The sequence below is a fragment of the Balaenoptera borealis genome (genome assembly GCF_965194805.1).
Source record: "Balaenoptera borealis genome assembly, chromosome: 8".
Classification (NCBI taxonomy): Eukaryota; Metazoa; Chordata; class Mammalia; order Artiodactyla; family Balaenopteridae; genus Balaenoptera; species Balaenoptera borealis.
Genome location: NC_138865.1, coordinates 7,139,829 through 7,163,315, shown reverse-complemented (window position 1 = coordinate 7,163,315; position 23,487 = coordinate 7,139,829). Strand labels below are relative to the sequence as shown.

Below are 23,487 nucleotides of genomic sequence, written 5' to 3'. Positions count from 1 at the left end.
GAGCAAATAATCTCTTACCTCATGCAGTGTTAGATCTCTTCTACCTAGGTTCTGCATCATAAAAAGATATCATTCTTGTAGTTTTAAAGTAATACTTTATTAAATTCAAAATACAGAATGCCCTTGTTATATGGCCCTCCCTAGGTTTTTTTCTACATATCCTTTCATTATGACGTATTTGTGATTTTTAGGATATAAATGAGAACAAGAAATCTCTGTTTTAAAAATACTTTATGTGATCCTTCTACTCGTGAGAAAGTTGTCTAAGTCAGAAAAAAGAAAAGTAGTCAATCTACTGTTTTTAAGAGTAAGTCTGATTAATTTATAAATTTTCTTTAATAATATTTAAAAAGTATTTTACTACTATGATTTAAAGCAGTGATATCTCTGTGAGGTATGCATGTTGGAGAGAAATACAGGCCAGCTTTTTCTTTCACCTGTTGTGGTCTTTTCATTATAATGATTTTCCATCCATTGCCCTGATGCCTTATGGTAGATGATTTGCAAAGATCACTGCCGTAACTTTCCGTACCTCTTTGCATACTTCTTTGAAATGTGAATTTCCTGCTCCTTTCATCAAAAGGGAGAATCAATCTTATTTTTCTTCTCTTTGAACCTGGATTGGTTTTGTCACTTGCTTTAATCAAAAAGAATGTGGCAAAAGTGACACTGCAGTTTGCTGACCCTGAACCTCAAGAGGCATTTCAGCTTCTGTCTTCTCCCTCCTAGAACCTGGAGACCACTGTGTAAAGACTTTTCTAGCCCAATAAACAATAAGAAACCATGTGATGCAGAACCAAGGTGCTTAAGTCAACAGTCAGCAACTGTTAGACATGTGATTGAGGCATCTTAGACCAACCAGCCCCAGTTGCAGCCAAATGACTATAGAAATGCAACAGAAGAATCCCCAGAGGATCTTAGTCCATTTTGCAGATCCGGAGAACTGTGAACAAATAAAATTATTTTATGCCACTAAGATTCAGGTGGTTTTCTACACAGCAAAAGAGAATTGATTCAATATTTGAACTCTAAATACAGTTATTTGCACTGCTTTTACATTTAGAATAGAGGCTAGATGTACCTATAAATTACAATGGATCTTACAGGTATTTGGGCATCTGGCTTTGTAAGAGTCATTATAATATAATGGGCTTGCTACTATGCTTCAGGTTAGGGTAACCATATAAACTATGCTCCAAATAGGGAAAATTTGAGAATAAAAAGAGGAACTAAAATAATGAAATTTTACTTCTGAAAATTCTTATTTATTGACTGACAAATTCATTTTATTATATTGTGAATCTACGAAATATGTCTCTTTAAGCCTATTTCCATTAATGAAATAAAAATTTTTATAAAACAATAAAAATAATGTATACCTATATATGTGTGTATTCAAGCAAAACACACACACACGCACACAATTAAGACCACTACACACATACTAGAAAAGCAAAAATTAAATTTAAAAAAGATTTTTGAGAATACCAAGTACTAGTAAGGATGCAGAACAGCTGTATGTCTCATACATTGTTTGTGGGAATGCAAATTGTACAGCCAATCTGGAAAACAGCTTGTCATTTTCTTCTAGGTGTAAACATACATTGAGCATATGACCCAGTAATCCCACTCCTAGGTGGGCTATAAGAGAAATGAAAACTTGAGTTCACATAAAACCCTGTACCCAAAGGTGTACAGCAGAGTTGTCTATAATCAAAAAATACTGAAAATATACCAAAAGTCTATCAGCGGGTGAATAAACACGGTGATACGTCCATGCAATGGAATGTTACTCAGCAACTGGAAGGCATAAACTGATACGCATAATAACTTAAGCTAAATTAAAGAGAAGACTCAAAAGATTAAATATTGTATGCTTCCATTGATATGACATTCTAGAAAAGGCAAAACTATAGTGATGAGGTTTTAAGGGATAGGCGTGGAGATGGTTTAAGCATAAAGGGCGGCACAAAGGAGTATTTGGGGATGAGGAGTCGGTTCTGTGTCTTGATTATGGTACTGGTGACACCCTTCTATGCCTTTGTTAGCACTGTATATGTAAACTTTCTCTGAATTAAAAAGAAAAGTAATATAATGTAAAAGCAAACAATATAATGGCTTAAAAGCAGTCATGTCATGACATCTCACAATTATGTGGATCAGGAATTTGGACAGGGATTAATTAGCAAGGTGATTTTTCACTCCACTGTCATTGACACAGCCATTCAGTGTTCCTCTGCTGGAAGGTCACTTTGTCTGAAGGGTTCAAAATGGCCTTACTACCATGTCTGGTGTTTTAGTGGGGTGGCTGGAAATCTGGACTCAGCTAAGGTTTTTGACCAGAGCACCTCCAGGTGTCCTCCCGCGTGGCTTGGTAACCAGCTTGCCCCAGAATGTTTCAGGAGACATGGGGAAAGCTGCAAGACTTCTTGGCCATCTTTCATTAGACACAATCTCTGACAAATTATTCACATCCTTCCAACATGCAAAGTACACGCACCCCTTCCTAAAGACCCCAGCTTCCTCGTTCCATTATGGCATTGTCTTAAAGTCTAGGATCTTACCGTAGAAATCAGGTCCAAGGGCTCTGATTATGCTTACTCTTGATCAATGGATCTGTGGATTTAAGATGCAAGTTATCTATCGCACACACAGTCAGCATGCAAAGGTGATGCAAGAACAAGAAAACTGCAATAGACACCCGCATTCAAAAGTGGGAGCGTCAGGAATACACGGTAGTCACCAGTTCCAACAACCCTAAAGTCTAGGCAAGCATATCTCTCCAGCTACACGATCAGGGCCCAGTCATGCTCCCTGCAAATGCTTCTTCATGGACCTGACTTTGCCACTAGGGCTTTCGCTTCTGCCTTCTAAGTCATCTTTACTTCTGTAAAAAATGGACCATGTTTGCTGCTGAGTAGCCTTTCATTCTATTTCCTGCCCATAGAAATTTGAGGACGTAACAAGCTGTTGCATTTTGAGCTGTCCTTGTGCACTTTAATAGAAGCTGATGGTGGTTCTATCATTGAATTCTCTTGCCATTTTTGTGGCTTCCTGTGCCTCTCTACCTTTGACTGGGAGTCAGAAATCTGTGAATAATGCTCTTAAGATTCTTAGAAACGTTTTAGTCTGGTTAAGAGAATTTAAAAAAATATATTTATTTATTTATTTGGCTGGACCAGGTCTTAGTTGCAGCATACAGGATCTTTAGTTGTGGCATGCAGGCTCTTAGTTGCAACATGTGGGATCTAGTTCCCTGATCAGGGATTGAGCCCCAGCCCCCTGCATCGGGAGCATGGACTCTTAACTGCTGGACCACCAGGGAAGTCCCTGGCTGAGAGAATTTATGAGGCAACTTCTCAATCTTCTGAAGTATAAACTACAGTTTCATACCTACACCCTTAGAAGATGTTCCCCTGAGCCCATAAAAAAAGTGAAGTGACATTTTTGAGATTTTACCCAAAAATCTCCTTAGCCAAATGCAACAGTTCATGAGTTGCATTTTCTGTTTCCCCACATTACTGAGGTGACAGCATTGCCAAACATTCTGCCACTACAAAACAGAGGTGGGTTGTTTTTTCATCCTGTAGTAACAATTTCTTCCTCATCCTTTCACATACGTCTCCAAAGCCCTTCAAGCTTCTGCCTGCTACCTGGTCTCAAAGTCAATTGTACATGTTTTCAGGTTTTTCTCACTGCAGCACCCATTTCTAGTTACCCAACTCCATTTCAAGTAATGCTGCATAACAAACTGTCCCCAAACTTAGTGGCTTATAAAAACCAACATTTTATTACATTTCATAAGTTTGTAGGTCAGAGTTTGGGGCAGATCTTCTGGGCCTTTTTCACATGGTTGCAACAGAAGTCTCTCAGTGGGATGAAGCTGGTGGATGGACATGGTAAAGAGACAAAATAATCAGCCACCCTAACAGAGACCTTGTCTTTGAGGTGGTATCATTTGCAGGAAGGAATATATTGAGAATCATGCACTGAGTCTGCAAGGCCTGAATGAAAATTAGGGAGATCTCAGTTTTTGTTCTTACCCTGTAAAATGATATTGGTGAAGACAATTTACTCGATGCATTCTCATCAGTTAAAATAATTTTCCTGTTATGAAAGTATTCAAGTATCAATAGCAATCTAATTTACAGCAAAAATAATATATCAATAGATTCAGAAATGAGCCAGGAAAAATTAGACATGGAAATGAAATAATATTTAGGAATTTCTTTTTTTTCTTTTTTAGTAGTGGGAAATGTTTTTAAAAAATTTTTATTGGAGTATAGTTGCTTTACAATGTTGTGTTAGTTCCTACCATATGGCAAAGTGAATCTAGAAGTTTTAACATCGGAATTGTGCTAAACCCACTCCAGAATTTGCACTTAATAAAGAACGTGTGTCCTCGAGTTTACAAATTCAAGTAGAAGAGCATACCCACAAGTTGCCAAATATTTTACCTAAGTGGAAACACATGGAAACTTGGCAACTTATATTTTGCCTATGATGGTCCTCTACACCTGAATACTTTGAAATATGTAAACATCATCCTAAATATCTGTTAATATAAAATATTAAAATGTGTAGTGTTTTCTACCCAAGAAACAAAATACCTAATGGCCAATCTTGGTCAATCTCCAAATCAACAAACAGCTAGTCAAGAGTTGTCTGGATTGCTCATAAGGAAAACATCATTCTAAATATAATTTAATTTCATCTTGAACATTTAATATTTAGCTCACTAAAACTTCCAAAGTGGAACATTTTTCTTTTAATATTCAACCTCTACCATTTCATAGTAAATAATATACAGTATAAGCCCTCATGAATCAAAAGATTTCCAAAGGTCATAAGGAGTTTTTTCAGAAAAACCACTGAAAATTTAAATATCAATTAAAATATAAAAGTGTTATATTTTAAGCCTCAGTGTTAACAATTTAAAAATACTGAAGACATTTATTGGAATAATTTGTTTACATGACCAGTTTTTCTACTGAGGACAAATGTAAAAGCACACAAAATAAAAATCCTTTGCCAATAATATGCACTCCTTTGTTTTTATTTATTAAACTATGTCTTTTCCCAAATCCAAGCTGTGTTAAAAGTTCATTAAAATTATGAAGGGAAGTGTGAACATTGTTGCAAAATAATAGATTAAATTTTAAAATTATGTTAGTGTATAACTAAAAAATCTGTATTTAAACTGGGAATACCTTAAGGTAAAGAAAGGATTTGCATAATTTATTTACTTTAGTAATGTTTGATGTTATATAGGTTCAGAATAAATCTTCCTTTGTTAGTCCATTCTGTAACATTAGTCCCAAATTACAGATGGTAGTAAATTAAGACCTGATTGGTGGGAAGCGACTAGCTATGCTCTGTTAGTGTCAGACTCTGCTATCATACTCAATATTAATGATATGATATCAGTATCATTGAAAAATACTTGTAACACAAGGTGAGGCTGTTAGTCATTTATAGGATTAAATATATCCCTGAAAACTTATACGCAAGGCAGATTTTAATCAGTATTTTTTTCAATTACAAATTTTATTTAAGGCATCTAGTTTCAAGCCTGAAAGTAATCATTCAATTAATAATACTTATTGTTTTCATCTTTTATGTTGTTGTGGATTTTGATTATATATATGTATATACATGGCATATATGGCATTCACTTCTAAAAACATCTTTAAAATTATATCACCTTGCATATATAATTATCTCAATGAGACCCTTCAAGTTTCTCTAAATTAAGCAGATGATGTCTATGTATTTTTAAATACACTTTAAAAACACCTATATAATAAACCTTGGGAATATTAAGTGAAAGAAGCCAGACACAAAAGGCCATATATTGTATAATTCCATTAATATGAAATATTCAGAGTAGGCCCATCTGTAGAGATAGAAAACAGATTAGCAGTTGCCAGGGGCTGGAGGGAAGGGGGAATGAGAAGTGACCACTTAATGGACACAGAGTTTCCTTTTAAGTGATGAAAATGATCTGGAACTAGAAAGTGTGATGGTTGCACTATATTGTGAATGTACTAAAAGTCACTGATGGTAAATGTTATATGTATTTGACCACAATTTAAATGAAAGAAAAAGACACATAAAATATAACATAGTTCACATCAGACATTCAAGGAAACACTAGTTGGAAAATCTTCAAAAAATTATTATTATGTGGTGCTATTATCCATCTTTTAAACTGTGAAGTGTCTCTCAGCTATCCTCAGAAAAGTTTTCTTCCTAATAGTGGGTCCTTAGAATTTCTTGATTGATTTGAGGAGCTCTTGCAGTGTTGATTGACCATAGGATGTTCTGAAGACCAAATAATAGTTCATTTTCCAAGAGACTTCGGGCTTTTTTGATCCAAATCATACATTCCAGTAGTGGAACAATTACTTACTGGAAGTCCACAAAATAAATAATAAGCAGATCACTGCCCACATGTCATTCAGTATACAAATTGAAAATTAATAAGTGCTATGTGTAAAGGGTTAGGTTCATTTTAACGTGTCAGTTATGTGATTAGCATTAAGTAGAAATAAACAAGTGAGCACATTCTACGTTGGGTATACATTTTGATACAAACTTGGGGTCATGAATGGAAGTGGTGGTGACAGAATTTCCATGTCTATGTTGCTTCAACCACGAGAAACATATAAACTTCCTCTTCCTACTTGGTATAATATAAAACGGAGTGAACAGACGTTTATGAAATGATTTGGGCAGAAAGATGAGGCAGGAAATGGTGCCATTTTTTTCCCCCTACCTATAGGTTTGTTGGCAAAACTTGCAGTGAAGGAGAGAAAGCATTCCACCTGACTGGCTAGCCCAGTTTGTGGGAAGCCTGAGCCCTGGGCAAACAACTTGCAGACTCAGGGGAATCGAGTAGGACGGCAAGTGAGCACCGGAGGCAGAAGGGCATCGCTGGATCAATGGAGCCTGTGGAGCTAGGGGCACATTAAGGCAGAGGATCATCTGTTACCTTACAACCAAAGAGCAGCATAAATTACTGGTTTTCTTTGAAAGGAAGCAGCTACTGGAAGTAGTAGCTTTGTGTAGTCTTTATCTCTAAAGCCAGGCACGCTCAAACTGGATGAACTATATTAGTTGGAATAAATCTCCATCAACTTCGGAAGAATGGTCCCATGGACTAAGCTTCCCTCACCAGAATTTCTACCCTTGGAGTGTAAGCACAGGCAGTGTTCTAAATGAATGTAGCCTTTTATTGTTTTTGCCAGTGGTTTAATTTTCAATCTTGCTACGTCGGCATGTTTGTGTCCCCCACAAATTCATACGTTGAAACCCCAAGGTGATGGTATTAGTAGGTAGGACCTTTGGGTGGAACCCTTATGAGTGGGATCAATGCCCTTATAAAGAGATCCCCCAGACCCCCTAGCCCTTTCCGCCATGTGGGGACACAGTGAGAAGTCTGCAACCAGAAAGAGGGCCTTCACCCTGATGCTGGCCCCCTAAGCTCAGACTTCCAGCCTCCAGAACTATGAGAAATAAATTTTTGTTTTTTATAAGCCATCCGGTCTATGGTGTTTTGTTATAGCTGCCTGCACAAACTAAGACAAATCTTACATCTAAACAGAGGTTACTGAATGAATAACATAGAGTGTTAGTTCACTGACTCCACACACATGTTCTGATCAATCCTGATAAATCATATGAATTTATATAACTATTTCCTTTAAATACCATTCTTTTTTTTTTTTTTTTTTTTGCTGCGTGAGGGCTTTCTCTAGTTGTGGCGAGCAGGGGCTACTCTTCGTTGTGGTGCACGGGCTTCTCATTGCAGTGGCTTCTCTTGTTGTGGAGCATGGGATCTAGGCACGCGGGCTTCAGTAGTTGTGGCTCGCGGGCTCTAGAGCGCAGGCTTAGTAGTTGTGGCACACGGGCTTAGTTGTTCCGCGGCTTGTGGGATCTTCCCGGACCAGGGCTCGAACCTGTGTCCCCTGATTGGCAGGGTGATTCTTAACCACTGCGTCACCAGGGAAGACCTAAATACCATTCTTATAAGAAAAAACCTCTCAACTTCTGAAAAACAAGGATTGATTTTATGTTTCATTTTCCATTTATCTTTGAAAGTCGACTCAATTCTTGGGAATTCTTTATGTTTCCAGCTTTGGTACATAATCAAGTTTCCTTAAAAATAATAATTTTAAAATAATTCTGCCCTTTTCTAAAGAATAATTAAACATACGGATAATGAAGACGTCAAGGGGAGATTTGAAATAATCTTTCTGAACCTCTAAATTGTTCTTATAAAACTGCTTTCTTCCCTGTTGGTGTAGTGAGAATGGAAAGGCACTTTCCCAATGGGCCGTTATTTCAGAATCAGTGGCCCCAGACGACCACCCTCCTTGTGGTGGGGTTTGTAGAGCAGATGGTAGGAGCAACAAGAGCTGACATTACGAGTTATTACTCTGCCATTGACTATTGTGTTCTGCACTTTGTGAAGCATAGCAACCTATGTTGTGCAGTACTTCGGAGTGAGAAAATCTTATAACACTAAACCAACGAAACATTTGTTAGGAAGTTTGCACTTTATCCTTGTTTCTTTGGGCAAGGAGAGTTATTTTCTGATCATTTTGAAATTAGTCAGGATCTCTGAGTAGGACTCCTACAAACAGGAAGCATTCTGAGTTATTTTTTTCCATTTGTCTGTAAATGCAGTGATTTTTGTCTTAAATGTTCTACCCTCTTGAATGACTAGCAAAAAAAAGAAAATCTATTGTTCTAGAAACTTCTTCAAAAAATGAGAATGAGAAAGTATGCAAATCAATTTTAAAAGGTATATGTATCCATTTCCTATTGCTGCTGTAACAAATTGCCACACAGTTAGTGGCTTAAAACCGCAAAAGATGTTCTTACAATTCTGGAGGTCAGAACTCCAAAATGAGTTTTATTGGGCTAAAATCAAGGTGTCTGCAGGGCTATGTTCCTTCTGGAGGCTCTGGGAGTGAATTCATTCCCCTGTCTCTACAGCTTCTGGAGGCTGCCTGCATTCTTTGGCTCATGGCTGTCTTCCCCAATCTTAAACCAGTCCAGTCCCACATTGTATCACTGACACTGACTCTTTGCCTCTTTTTCACTCATAAGGATCCTCATGATTACATTGGACCCACCCAGATAACCCCATCTCTAGGTTCTTAATCACATCTGCAAAATCTCTTTTACCAAATAAGGTTAACACATTCACAGGTCCCGAGGATTGAAATATGAACATCTTTGGGTCATCACTCTACCCACTACAACATCATGTAAGATGGGCATAACAAGATGCTAAGAAAAACATGTGTTATAAATCATAAAATATATTGCACAAAGTATATAAATGGCAAAACACTACAGTGTGTAGGGTATTTCCCATGGATGAATAGGGTAGTTCCAATGAGCATTTCCAGTGATTAATTTCATATTCAGATATAATATTTTGGTATGTAATTACATAAATAATATATGTAAATGACAAGGTATAATTTAATAACACAAACACTGTTGAAACCACCACCTAATTTCAAAACTAAAATATTACCAATATTAAACATAACTGTATAATCCATCAAAGCCCATTCTCCTAATATCTCCTTAGGTAACCACTGTCAACTATTTTGTGTTTATAATTCCTTTGCCCTCAAAATTTTATTAGAGAGAGGGAAAGTGACATAGATAGACAGATAAATGAGAAAGAGAGAGAGAGTGAGAGAGGGATTGCTTGGTTTTGAATTTTATGAAAATGGTGCTATAACTTATCTTTGATGCTTTTCTTTTTTTACTAAATTTAACATTTCTAAGATTTATCCTCATTGCAAATAGTAGTGTTAATTCATTTTCACAGCTATATGGTATCTGATTTTGTTGACATAATTTATTATACATTTTCCCGTCAATGAATGTTTGGATTGGTTCCAGTTTTTGTTTTGTTTTTCACTATCACTAATGGTGCTGCTATAAATATTTTGTATATGTCACCTGGTGCACATGTGGAAGGGTTTCTTTAAGATTTATACTTAGAACTAAAATTTTTCTATGTTGAGTATTCACATATCAAATTTATAATACAATGTCGATTTTTCCCACTTTTTCTATTTCAGCTGCAGTATATAAGCTATCATTTTGCTCCATATCCTTGCCAAATTCCATATCATCAAACTTCTTATTTTTAATAACCCAGTGGGTATAAAATTGTACCTCAATATCTTAATTAGCACATCTTTGTTTACCAGTGAGTTTGAACATTTTTTCACATATTTGTTGGACATTTGTGATCTCTGCCCAGTGAACATGTCTTCTTCTTTTGACTCTAATCTACTCAGTTTTTTGTCTTTTTCTCATCCATTGGTATGAGATTTTTTATAGTCTGGCACTAGCCAATTGTCAGTTATACCTGTGTGGCAAATATCTTTTTCCACTGTGGTTTGTTTTTCCATTTTCCTTACGTGGCCTGTTGATGAATAGAATTTCTTAATTTTGACATCATAGAATTTATTAAAGAATCTACCCTACCTCAAGGCCATAGAATACTCTGCTATATCTTCTATTTTTAAAAATTTTACTATTATACTTGAACTTTTACCCAAACTTGCTTTCTTGAGTGGTGTCACATTGGGAAAGAATGTGAACTTTTTGTCATATACAGAAACATTTATTAAGCACCCAACGCTAATCTGCAAACTACTTCCTTTATATATCAAATAAGGCTTGTTTTCAGACTCTTCATTTTGTCCCATTGGTCAGTTTATCTTTGCACCAATATCATAATGTCTTACAGCATTTTAGTCATTTTAAGTATCTATTACAGGAAGTCACTCTACTTTTGTTCTTCTTTTATAAGAATGCCTTGGCTATTCCTGAATCTTATAATTTGTATGATTAACATAAATATATATTAAAGATTTGCTTATCAATTTCCTCAAAAAATTTGTTGGACTTTGGCAAAAATTGCACTAAATCTAACAACTAATTTGGAAACAATTGCTCCCTTCATAATATTTAATCTTTTTTGTATAATCATGGTATCTCTCTCCATTTAAGGACTTATGCTGTCAAGAAATTATAAAATGTTCTGCATAAAAGTCTTTAACATATTTTGGATGTATTTCTACATACGATTTTAGTCTTAGTATATGATATTGTCTTTCCAATTTTTCAGTTCATTTAAACCCCATAAATTATGCATTCATAGCAACATTTTTATATAGAGGAAGACTAGTTGAATTTATATCCACTTTAATCAGTTTCTCATCATTTCTGTTTGCATTTCGGAACAGGATTCTGTGGGTGGTTTTTTTTTTTTCTGTCTTTCTGAAGTAAATTGATTAGAAGTCCACTTTATAAATGTTCAAGATTAAGCTGTGTATTTTTCTTTAATGAATTTCTTTCATCTTCAGTTTTGAAAGATTATATTATTGAGTACACTATTCAAAGTTCACTGTAATTTTCTCTTAGTATTTTGAGTAAATTGACCCATTATATTGTGAATTTCATTATTGATGTTGAGAAGTCTGCTGCCAGTCTAAGTATTTTCCAGGATAGGTGATAAGTACTTACTGTACACATGCCATGCAATTAATCTAGCTAAAGTCTGTAATTAAATGATTTTTAGAATATTCACACAGTTGCGCAACCATCATCACAAATATTTTTAGACATTTATCACTCCCTAACATCCATGTCACTCCCTGCTTCCCCTCAACTAGGAATCTACTTTATGTCTCCATAGGTTTGTCCGACGTGGACAAAAATGGAATCATATGATACATGGTCTTTTGTAACTGGCCTCTTTAGGGTAATATTTCATTCATGTTGTAGCATGTGACAGTACTCCATTCCTTTTTGATGAATGAATAAATGAAATGTGATATTCCACACAATGAAATATTATTTGGCAATAGAAAGGTGATTTTTTTAAAAGGTATTTTCTTTTCTTTTGCTATTCTGCAGTTTTCATATAATGTCTTCATATAAACTTATTTTTACATACCTTTATTGATATATTTTGAGTTCTGTGAATCTGAGCATTAGTTTCTTATGTTTGTTCTGAAAATCCTTGTCATTTTCTCTGACTATTGGCTTTCTCTAATTCATCCTTCTGGGATCCTAATTAGATGCAGATTACTTTAGGTTTTTCCATTTTATCCTTAAAGACTCAACTTGAAAAAAATTTTTCTTTCTCCTTTTCTCCCACTATTTTAATCTGGGATATTTCTTTAGCTGTACATTCTGTTCAATTCTCATTTCAACTGATTCTTATATGCTTTTACACATTCATTAAACCTTTAATTTCAACAATTATGTTTTCATTTCATTTATTATTCTATTTGATTATTTAAAAAATATCTCTGGTATTATAGCTTCCTATTATCAACTTTATCTTTTATTTCTTTAAATACATTTTACATGTTTATTTCCTATTCTTGATCTGGTATTTCCATTGAAGTCCATGTCTGCTCATGTCTGTTTTCTTTTGTCTTTAGTTAAAATACTGTCATTGTTATGAGCTCATATTTGTTTGAACCTAATCTATGATAATCTTGAGGGTCTGATTAATTAATCCTCAGTCGCAAGTTCTGTTTTCCTACCTTGTGGTGGCCCAAGGCTCAGTCTCTCAGTTCAGGCATTTGTGTTTGTTTATCATTCCTTTGGTTTTAGCTCACTCTTATTTTTGTTACTCTTTTTGTCTTTGAAGAATCCTCTTCTTTTCTTGTAAGACAGCACTACTTTTAAGAAGTATATATATTGTGTACCTTTATCCAGAAAATAATTTGCAGTCATAGGGCCCCATATATATATATATATATATATATATATATATATGTCTTTAAGACTTATTTTTTCACACTCTTTATTTTATTTTTTAGAAAAATAAGACTAACACCAGGTGAAAATCATCAAAGCTCTTATTTTCATAGTGTCTTCCTTCCACATTCCCTGCTTTTATTCATGATGTGTTCCATCTCCTTTTCTTGTCTGGACTGTTTGCCTCCAGGTGGTAGACACAATACATAATTCAACTTTATAACCCTTAGAATATTACCTGCTCCACAGAAGGTGCTCAATAAATGTCCAATGAAGTAAATAATAAATTATAATAATTAAGATTCAGCCAAATTCCTATATTAATCATACAAAAATCTAGTGGTTACTGGATTTTCTGTCCAATATTTTATAGGACACGTTTTATTATGGCCCCAATGTTTGCCCAGCTAAATTTTATTTCGTTTTGAAAACGAAGCCCAATTAGATTTTCCTCAGGAAGTCTTCCCCAACCTCTCCACCTTGGTCCCTATTAGCTAGCCCTTCTTTGTGTTCCCCTAGCTTGCTGTACGTGCCTCCAACATAGCAATTATAATGTGAAAAAAATTATCTGTTTACAGGCTATCTTCTACAATATAGTGAGCAATTGGAGAGCCGAGATTATCTTTCACTATTGTATTATCAACACTAAACTAAATTCCAGGTTGGCAATATATGATAAAATAAGCATTTGCTGCATAATGCTAAATAACTTTGAGAATAATATTGATCTTTTAATATTTTTAATTTGAATAAATTCTGTTGAGTTTTTAGCTAAAATAAATATAATCTATCTCAACTTTTCAATATACACCTGCTCCAATATATGTATATACCATTAGGTATTCACATCTTACTTTTTACAGACAGTTAACTGAATAATGATATACTGGGGCAAAATTTATATCAAGTTAAAAATCACATGACTCAAATAAATTTCCAATAATTTAATAAGGTTAAGTACCACTTCCTAACAATAGCTTCAACAGTATCATCAACAACTTTAAAAATAGGGGTAGAAACTGAATTCTTTAACCTGGAAAGAGCATCTTTTTCAAAAGATTAATTAGTATACTGAATGTTGAATTCATAATACCATTCTCATTAAATCAAATTATAAATAAGAAAGGCAGTGATAATTGCCACTACAAACCCCATTTTAGATGAAAATTTTTACAGTCAACTGGAAAGCATTCAAGTGGTCCAGAAAAAATACTGTACTTGGTGGTTATTGTTGTGCTATTTTGTGATGATTATTTTTACAGTGCCATTTTCAAAGAATCTTGTTTTAGACATACTACCTTCTGATTATATGCGTGGCACATTCTTTTTTAGAAATACTTTATACTCCTAATTCTTGCTCAGATTTATTGAGACATAAAGCAAAAAAATATATTTGGTTATTGAAAATAAATGAACACATTTCAGTTTTTCACAAATTGCGTAATTCCATATGCACTAGACACTATTCAATCATATGAAAAAGTATTTGTGTAAGAAAAGTGCATCATATAGCCATTGGAATGATGATTAAGAGGATTACCAGGAAATGCATAAAATTCATCAGTGAAGTGAAAGAGGCAAAAGAGCAGGTATGATAAATTTCAACTGTGTGAAAATGTGTAGGAAGAAAAGAAAACAAAGGTATTAAGATATCAACAGTAGCAGCATTGTAGATATATATTTTCTTTGATCTGTAACAATACAATGTAAAAGCACCTGCCCACAACAACAAAATAATAATTTGGCAGCAGGTTTTAAAGAGGCAGAGGGGGCAGGAGTGCTGCGCGAAGGTGTGTGAGTGAAGGGGAGGAGGAGAGAGGGAGGAAAAGAGAGGGAGACAGAGACACAGAAACAGAAAGGAATAGAGAAGGAAGGAGAGGAAAGGGCAGAAAATTGCAGAAATGAGGGAGTGAGAAGGCAGGGAGAAAAGGAAGGGGCAAGGGGTTGGGGGTAGGCTTAGCTACTGGATTAGAAATTGCCTGAAAGCACTAAGGAATTTAAAAATTAACTGAATTATGGACCAAAGAAAAGATAAGTACTTAACTTTCTTTGTTAACTTTAGGTGATTATTTCTTTCTACTTTTTTTCTAATTGGTCATTTCAGTTCATTTCTAGCAATCCTATGCTTCCCTGTAAGGCAAAAGATGAAAATAATATTCTATATGTCATTTTAGCTGATACATAGGGTTGTGCTCTCTGTTAAATTTGGTCTCCAACCAGGGTCTCCACTACGGACAAATGACAATGTGGCAACAATTCGATTTAATCTGGGAACACTTAGTTTTAGTGCTTGCAATTTCCCATCAGCGAGCATGTTGATCAGTAAATCCCCAAATTCCTTACCAAAAGACCCCACCATAAACCACATAAACCAGAATCTGTGTTAGTTTATAAAATGTTTGGTTTGCATACAAGGCAATCATGAGTGGCAGTGTATTATGCAGTCAGTATATCGTTAAAACCCTGAAATCAGAACTTGTGGTCTGGATTATAGCTCTGCCATTTATTAGCTCTGTAATCCCATTGAAGTTACTTAATGTGTCTTTGTTCCTTTCTCCACATCTGTGAAGCTAAGCACACCTAATAATCACACCTACCTCACAGATTTGCTATGAGAATAGTAGAAGTAACCCATGAAGCACCTAGTATAACATCTGGCACAAAGTGAAATGTGAACAGCTGTATTTGCTATGATGGAAAAGGGCCTTATTTACTCAAACAAACAAATTTAATATGTATATGTATGTATGTTTATATATAAAGAGGGAGGAGGGGCAATTGATTAAAGACAAAATATAAAAATGCAGAAATGTTGAAATACAGAAGTCAACGATAAGCCTATCATAATAGCTCTGCAAATTTTCAAAGATATTATTCACCAGATTTCAACATTACAATTATCTGTCCCATGTTCTTCTATGGCAAATTCAACTATCCCAGATTCAAATCAAAATGCCCCTAGTACTTCAAAACTAATTTAGAAACAGAAAATGCAAGCAAATTTCTATCTAATATGGCTTCTAATTTTGAGGGTCTAACCTTTAATGAGTGTGGTTCTAAGTACTTTATGTGGATCAATCCAATGTTCACAAGAACTCTATCAGAGGATGTGCTGTTATAATCATCCCTATTTCACAGTTGAGCAAACAAGGTGCAGGGAGATTAGAAAGCTATTCACTGTGAGAGCTGACATTTGATCCCAAGAAGGCTTACTTCTGAGCCTGGTATATTATAATATTACAATCATTATAATATTCGCCTAATAGAATTATTATTTATTTGTACCTCATAACGTAAGAATTTCAAATACTAGGTCAGAAAATGTAGTGTGGTTCTATTATTTACTATGTGACATACAGATGGAATTTAAACCACATTTTAATGGATACTTATTTTCAAATCCAAACATGATATATAATTTTACTTGGTCAACAAAATATTTTCCTACACAATTAATTTAAAGTGATTAGAATAGCGTGGTACACTCTATTCTAATAATAATAATAATAAAATTTGACTTCCAAAATGTCAAAATTAGTCTTTCTATATTATGAAATAATGATTACATTTCTATCACTGTTGTACAAGATTAATAATACACTGATATAACATTTAAAATAACTCATTAATTGTGTAACATGCAAAATGATGAAAAAATAAAATCAACTTCTGAAAGGTTTGCAAAAATGTATATTACTACAAAAGAAGTTTCTAGGAAAAAGAGTCATTAATGTCTCTGTTCTAAAATATTATGATTCCATACACATAAATGTCAATTCAGCTACCTTATAAGATTTATGAATGAATTCAATCCATGGGTAGATTTTCAAAATGTGAGATACAAATGTTGATTTCATTCTCATGATGTATTATCTCATATTTATTATTGTCTTCTGTTTTTACTCACATATAAGCTTTCTACATTTTCACCCTTATAGAAGCATAGCCAGGGCGAACAGGGAAGATTCCTTTAATAAAACACTTAACATCTGAAACTAACACAACACTGTTAATAAAAATAATAAATAAATAAAACAGAAACCTCCCCCCAAAACAAACAAACAAACAAAAACACTTAGTCTTTAAGTATGTCCAAGGAATGACTGAATTTTTAAACTGGCTTTAGTAAGTCCACTTGACATTTTTTGTCATATGCTGCATACACATCCATTTGTCTCTGTTTTGCAAAGCTGTTTCCTTCTTTGGTCCATGGCCTTTTATTATAAGCAAATTATTTCAACTTGAGTTACAAGGACTTCTTTTAGAGTGGTATTATTTGAATGTTTTTTATACCCTTTTCTTTGCACATTTTCACTTATGATCAGGATTCAGAAATAATATAATCGGTTGCTGAGCACAGATGGGATACATTGGCTATGAGGAGGTGGGCTTAAAAGTTTATTTTTGAAAAGCTGAATTTGTTTGATAGGGAAGCTTCCCATTACAATGTTCATTTGCAGGCAGGTCAAAACCCAAATTGTGAGGACTGTTGAAACCTAAGTTTCTGGGTTTTCAGGAAATGGTCATTTTTCAGTTTTGCTTTGAACCTTGGCTCTAAACCAAAGACCTAAACATGTTAGTAAACAAAGATAGTCCTGGTTATTCACAAAAAGAGCACAATGGATACAGGATAACATTCGGCCTTGGTGACAGATGACAGTTGATGTTTTCCTTGTGTGATTTAGAAACAGAAACTGAAGGCTACTTGATGTCTTTTTTCAGCTCATTCTTGGAGCAAAAAAGCATTCCTGGAAGATCTGAGATTGTGTCTATAAAGTTTATCACTAAAACATAAAGATGAGGAGAGTCTACCAAATTTTATCACATAGACTGCAGCTTAAAAGGACTTTTATTTTAGCATCACAGATTGTTCTCAATCAATAAATTCATTACAGCATAAAAATACTTCATCTTTAAAAATATGTCTTAAGAATCAGTCCTAAAGGAAATTCTTTACGAGTCAGTTATTTTTCCTGGCAGGTATCACTATAACTTGTCTTGCTTTAGTCCTCCCTAGAGGTCAGGCAGAGAGAAACTGACTTTAGTCCAATCATTGATGTGTTTGGTGGTAGTTAGGGTGGATGCACAGATTACAGGACAGGGAGGGATGCAGGAACTGGCCACCAGCCATGGAGCTGTGCTTCTTGGGGCTCTGAACCCTAGTCTAGGAGAGGATGACCCGTCCTTGGCTGGTAGAAGCTTGTTCATGTATCCCTGTTCATAAGTTCTGCAGATCCTTGAGGCTGGTGAGATCTCCACATTATCGTGAGCTTTGTGGTAGAAAGCTGAAGTGACCTCTGCTCCATTGTCACTTTGGAAAATACATGGGGCACCTAGCAAGCAGAAAAAATACTATCTGGTATGTAACCTTAGTTACAATTAGAAGACAGGGATCTCAGTGCACAACTAATGATCAAGGCCACATATACATTTGTAACATTCACTGCAAACTCTGAATCTGACCTCCTTGCAAGATAACCAATCTACGGGTCAGATATTATGGAAGCATTCTTTGTGATTGCTTGGTCACTCTATTCTGACTACTGGTAATTTGGTATTCAAGGAATGAATAAATACATGAAAACTGATATTCAGTTTCTCTGAATATCTCCAGCCCTGGCTCTTTTTTGTGGAAATGAAGGTTTCTTAAAATGTTCACTTTACTTATACTTATGATGAAGTCTGCATGTTTATTTGCTCGTTTCAAAAGTCTAAGGGGAAAATTGTATTTGTAAAGTCATAGATAGTACTTATACTCATATACTGTGTACAAATACCACACATACACATAGCAGTCAATCTTTGTCACTCTATACATTAGTCCGGAAATTGTGAGCAAGACTTTGAAATCATTGACTCTTCTTTTAACTTAATTATGAAAGGTCTAATTGGGAAATCTCTTAAGTCAAATCTTGAAGGATTTGTCACTTTGGAAAACACATGGGACACATAGCAAAAGGTTTCATCCCATTTATTGATTGATTGATTGATTGATTGCTGTGTTGGGTCTTCGTTTCTGTGCAAGGGCTTTCTCCAGCTGGGGCAAGTGGGGGCCACTCTTCATCGCGGTGCGCGGGCCTCTTACTATCGCGGCCTCTCTTGTTGCGGAGCACAGGCTCCAGACGCACAGGCTCAGCAATTGTGGCTCACGGGCCTAGTTGCTCCGCGGCATGTGGGATCCTCCCAGACCAGGGCACGAACCCGTGTCCCCTGCATTGGCAGGCAGATTCTCAACCACTGTACCACCAGGGAAGCCCTTATCCCTTATTATTTGAAAACCACCTTTTATTTTTACCAAATCACCAATTTCATAGAACTTACGTATTATACTAAAGATGAGAAAATGTGCCTTTATTGTAAAGAAGTACATATGTTCATTTTTAGAAAATAGACAGCTTTCAAGAAAATGTCACTAAATGCATTCTGGATGCTAATGGATACCTACTAAAAGAAATGGTTCTAGAAAATAAATGCAAATCCAAAAATATTTTATTCTGAGTGTCTAATAGCAATCCAATATTTTATTCTGACAAGCCAGGAGAGTAAAATTTTAATGGAACAGCAAAATACAAGCATGATAAAATTGTGCTCTTCTATGGCCTTTTCTTTGGAGGCATATAGATCACAAAAAACCTGGGCAAATCCTCAGAACTAGAACGACTCTTGGTGGTAACAAGTGAGGATTGAGGGATATGGAAAGCTCACAAGGATGTCAGTGGCTTTTGCTATAATTCAGAGAAGCCCAAAGACTAATACATACAAGTCTAAATATTTTAAACCAGGCTTTTTTCACCCTTTCTTTCTTTTGTCACAGGATTACAGAGTGAATATCTTTCTTCGTCAGAAATGGAACGATCCTCGACTTGCATATAGTGAATATCCTGATGACTCCTTAGACCTAGACCCTTCCATGTTGGACTCCATTTGGAAACCTGATTTGTTCTTTGCCAATGAAAAGGGAGCCAACTTTCATGAAGTTACTACAGACAACAAATTGTTAAGAATTTTCAAGAATGGGAATGTTCTTTATTCAATAAGGTGAGCCATAGGCTTAAATCCCTGATTTCAGTGAAACAGAGTAGCAGGGTTTTTTTTAGTTTTTAGTGAGTGTTTTAAAATTTTTGAGTAAGTGCTTTCATTGTTCCACTTAAGTTCCCACTATACCATTTCCCAAATATATTTAATCAACAATAAGACACCAAGTTCCAGATCCAGGAACTATATGAGTAACTCTTGGAAATCCACTATTTAACAAATGGCCCAGGTTCTTACATCAGCCAAGTTAGTGGGTGGTTTAAAGGCAAATTGAACGTAGCTTGAATCATATGTTGTGATTGTATTTTTATGTATGCATACTTCCTTTAAATATTTATACGTGACGAAATATTTAAGTTTTCTTGTCTGGGATCCATTTCCCATAAATTATTTATCAGGTGTATGTATTTTTTAAGATGTCCTTGAGCTTCTGTGGTCATCCTTTAGAAAAAGATCTTATTTACATTTTAGTTATTTATTATACATTTCTCAGAAGACCATGTAGCCTTTTAAAGCTAATATCAAAACATAACAATAATACCAAAATATAAACACAAAAAATAACATTTCTTGACAGTTGAACTTTAGAACTCATTCAGCTTTGGCTGTTCATTTAATAGCAAACAGGTATAAATCAGTAAATAGCCACACTAATCTACTTGATGACTTGTGTGCCACCTGAAAACTATTCTAAACATTCTAAAATAAAATGGTTATGTTAAATTTTCCATAATTATTTTTATCACTTAGTTCAATTTTTTAAAAAAAACAGGAAGTTAGGACCAGAATTCATGTCATATTTCTTAGAAGAGACAATATGCTCTATTTATTGCAATAGGCAACTGCTTCAAAAATATTTGTATCACCAGTAACATGTTTTAAAGGTATCAAGGTTAACTTAATATTGGAGCTGTAGACTGAATATTAATTCCTTAGATTTTACCTCTCTATTTTCCCTTTTGTTAACTTTTCTTCTCATCAGGAATGGGTATATTTGATTTTGAGTTCATCAGCTCAATATCAGGGATAGGTTGCTATTTTCGCCAGGTAATAGTATAAAATAGAAATAACAGGAATGAAAATTTAATCTTAGTAGCTTAGTGATTTTGAAAACTTTTTTCTACAAAGTGTTTTGTAAATAATGCTAATGTCTTTATCCCAGTATATTATATCTGTTTTGCATATTTTTCTATTCCATGTGAACAAATTTCCTTTCAATACATTTATCATTTCCTAAGAATGACAAGGTGCCATCACTCTATTGTGAATTGACACTTTCATCAGATTTCTGAAAACTAGCTAATATGTGTTAATATAATCCTGAATCATTAATTGTTGCATAATACATAAAGGAAGATTTCAGGTCTCATTCACTAATTAAGCCCTGTGCTCCCATATGAATGAATAGCTTAATGGTGAATCCTAGGTCTAAGCGAGAGAATTTTGAACCCTTTTGGAAAATTACTAAAAAGCATAAGTATCAAAAGATAGTGGGAAGATGGAGCAGATATAGTTTTCCCTATTTCTTCTGCCAAGTACAACTGAAAACCCTAGACACAATATATATCACAAACTTGGGGAGACTCCCAATGGTAGGCATAATAACATTGACTGAGTAAGGACCTTGGAACCCAAGAAACAACATGGAAGTGAATTCGTGGGATTATTTTTTCTTTATAAATCTTAGACTGGGATATGAACTGGACTTCTACCTCTACCTGGAAGGAATAAGGTAGCACCCACACCCCCTTGCCCTGACAGAGCAGTGTCAGAGAAAACCAGTGCAAACAGAAAGTTTAAGATCCAGAGTCTCATAAAATATTATATATATGTCTAGTCTTCAACCAAATATTCACCATACAAAGAACCAGAAAGTCCTGAAACTGAATGAAAAAAGACAATCAACAGATGCCAACAAAGAGATGATGAGGTTGTTAAAATTATCGACAGACATTAAAATGGCCATGACGAAACTGATTCAGTGAACACTTACAAATATGCTTGAAACCAATAAAAAAATAGAAAGCCTCAGCAAAGAAATAGAAGGTATAAAGTGGAACCAAATAAAAATTTTAGGACTGAAAAATACAATAATTAAAATAAAAACCTAGTGGATGGGCTCAGTAGAAAAATGAAGAGGACCAAGATTCAGTGAACTCTAAGAATAGTAAAAAAATTACCCAATCTGAACAACAGAGAAATGATAGATTGGGGGCCAGGGGAGGACATAGCCTCAGGGACCTCTGGCAGTATAACAAAAGTCTAACATTCGTGTCATCAGAGTCTCAGATGGAGAGGGAGAATAGGGTATAGAGCTACAAAAAATGCTAGAGGAATTAATGACTGAAACTTGCAAAAATTTTGCAAAAGGCATAAACCTGCAGATCGAGATATTGAATTAAATCCCAAAGATATTCATACCAAGTCACATCATACACAAACTTCTGAAAACTAAATAAAAATCCTGAAAGCATCCAGAGAATAACAACAGCTTATCTATAGGGGAAAAATAATTGAAATGATAGCAAATTTCTCATCAGAAATGATAAAAACCAGAAAGAAGTGACACATATTTTTCAAGTGCTGAAAGAAAGGAATTGTCATCCTAGAATCTTATACCCAGTGAAAATATCCTTCAGGAATGAAGGGGAAATTGAGACCTTCTTGGATAAAGGAAAACTAAGAGAATTCATCACAAGTAGACCTCCCCTGAAAGTATAGCTAAAGGAAGTTTTCTAAACAGAAAGGAAATAATAAAAGAAGAAACGTTGGAACGTCAAGAAGGAAGAAAGGAAACTGTCATCAGAAATATGAGCAAATATAATAGACTTTTCTTCTCCTCTTAAGTTTTCTAAATTATATTTGACAGTTGAAGCAAAAATTATAACATTGATGTAAGGGGAAATGAAAAATAAATAATAAGACATTTTTTATAAACACATTGGCAGAAATTAACAAGATGTAATAGTCAGCATTGTCTAATACCATTTTGTAGGCATATGACTTGAAATTAACTGTTTGGGAAGATGATTTCTTAGTATATATGAAAATGTAAAATACACTTATCCTTCAACTCAACAATTCTGCTTCTAGGAATTTACATTACTTACGTGTTCACATGTACACAAGACACATTTACAAAGATGCCCACTGCACCACTGAAATAGCAACAAAAGAAAAGACCCTATATATTCACAAATGAGAACAAGGCAGAACACAGTGATAGCCCAACATCATGAAGTTCCCTGCGTGAGATAGACCTAAATGTATTCATAAGAAAAAGCCTCCAAAATATCTTTAAGGTTAGAAATGTTTCATGCTTATTTTTGTTTAAAACATTCTATATATTTAAACCTAAAAGTGTATGGAAAGATACATGTGTATCTAATTCCATACAAGAAGTGCAGAAGGATGCCCACAATTGGTTAAGAATGACCAGTTATGGAAATGAGCTGTAAAACTTGGGTAGAAATAAAGATGAACTGTAGATTTCACTATATGTAAGTTAATATTGTTTGACTTTTTCAGTAAGAGTTATATATTACTTATGAATTAAATACATATGTTTTAAGCGACAGAGGCTTTTAACCTGAAGTCACGACCCTTGACTCCTCTGTGATGTGGATTTCTGATGCC

The 23,487-nt window shown here is 34.7% G+C and overlaps 1 protein-coding gene across 1 annotated transcript in view; it reads left to right on the top strand.

The window, feature by feature from the left end:
- GLRA3 (glycine receptor alpha 3) overlaps positions 1–23,487 on the top strand; it is a 189,581-nt gene that overhangs the window by 74,462 nt on the left and 91,632 nt on the right. Inside the window, exon 4 of the mRNA XM_082403611.1 lies at positions 19,631–19,854. Coding sequence (XP_082259737.1) covers positions 19,631–19,854 — 224 coding nt within the window. The remainder of the gene's footprint in view (positions 1–19,630; positions 19,855–23,487) is intronic.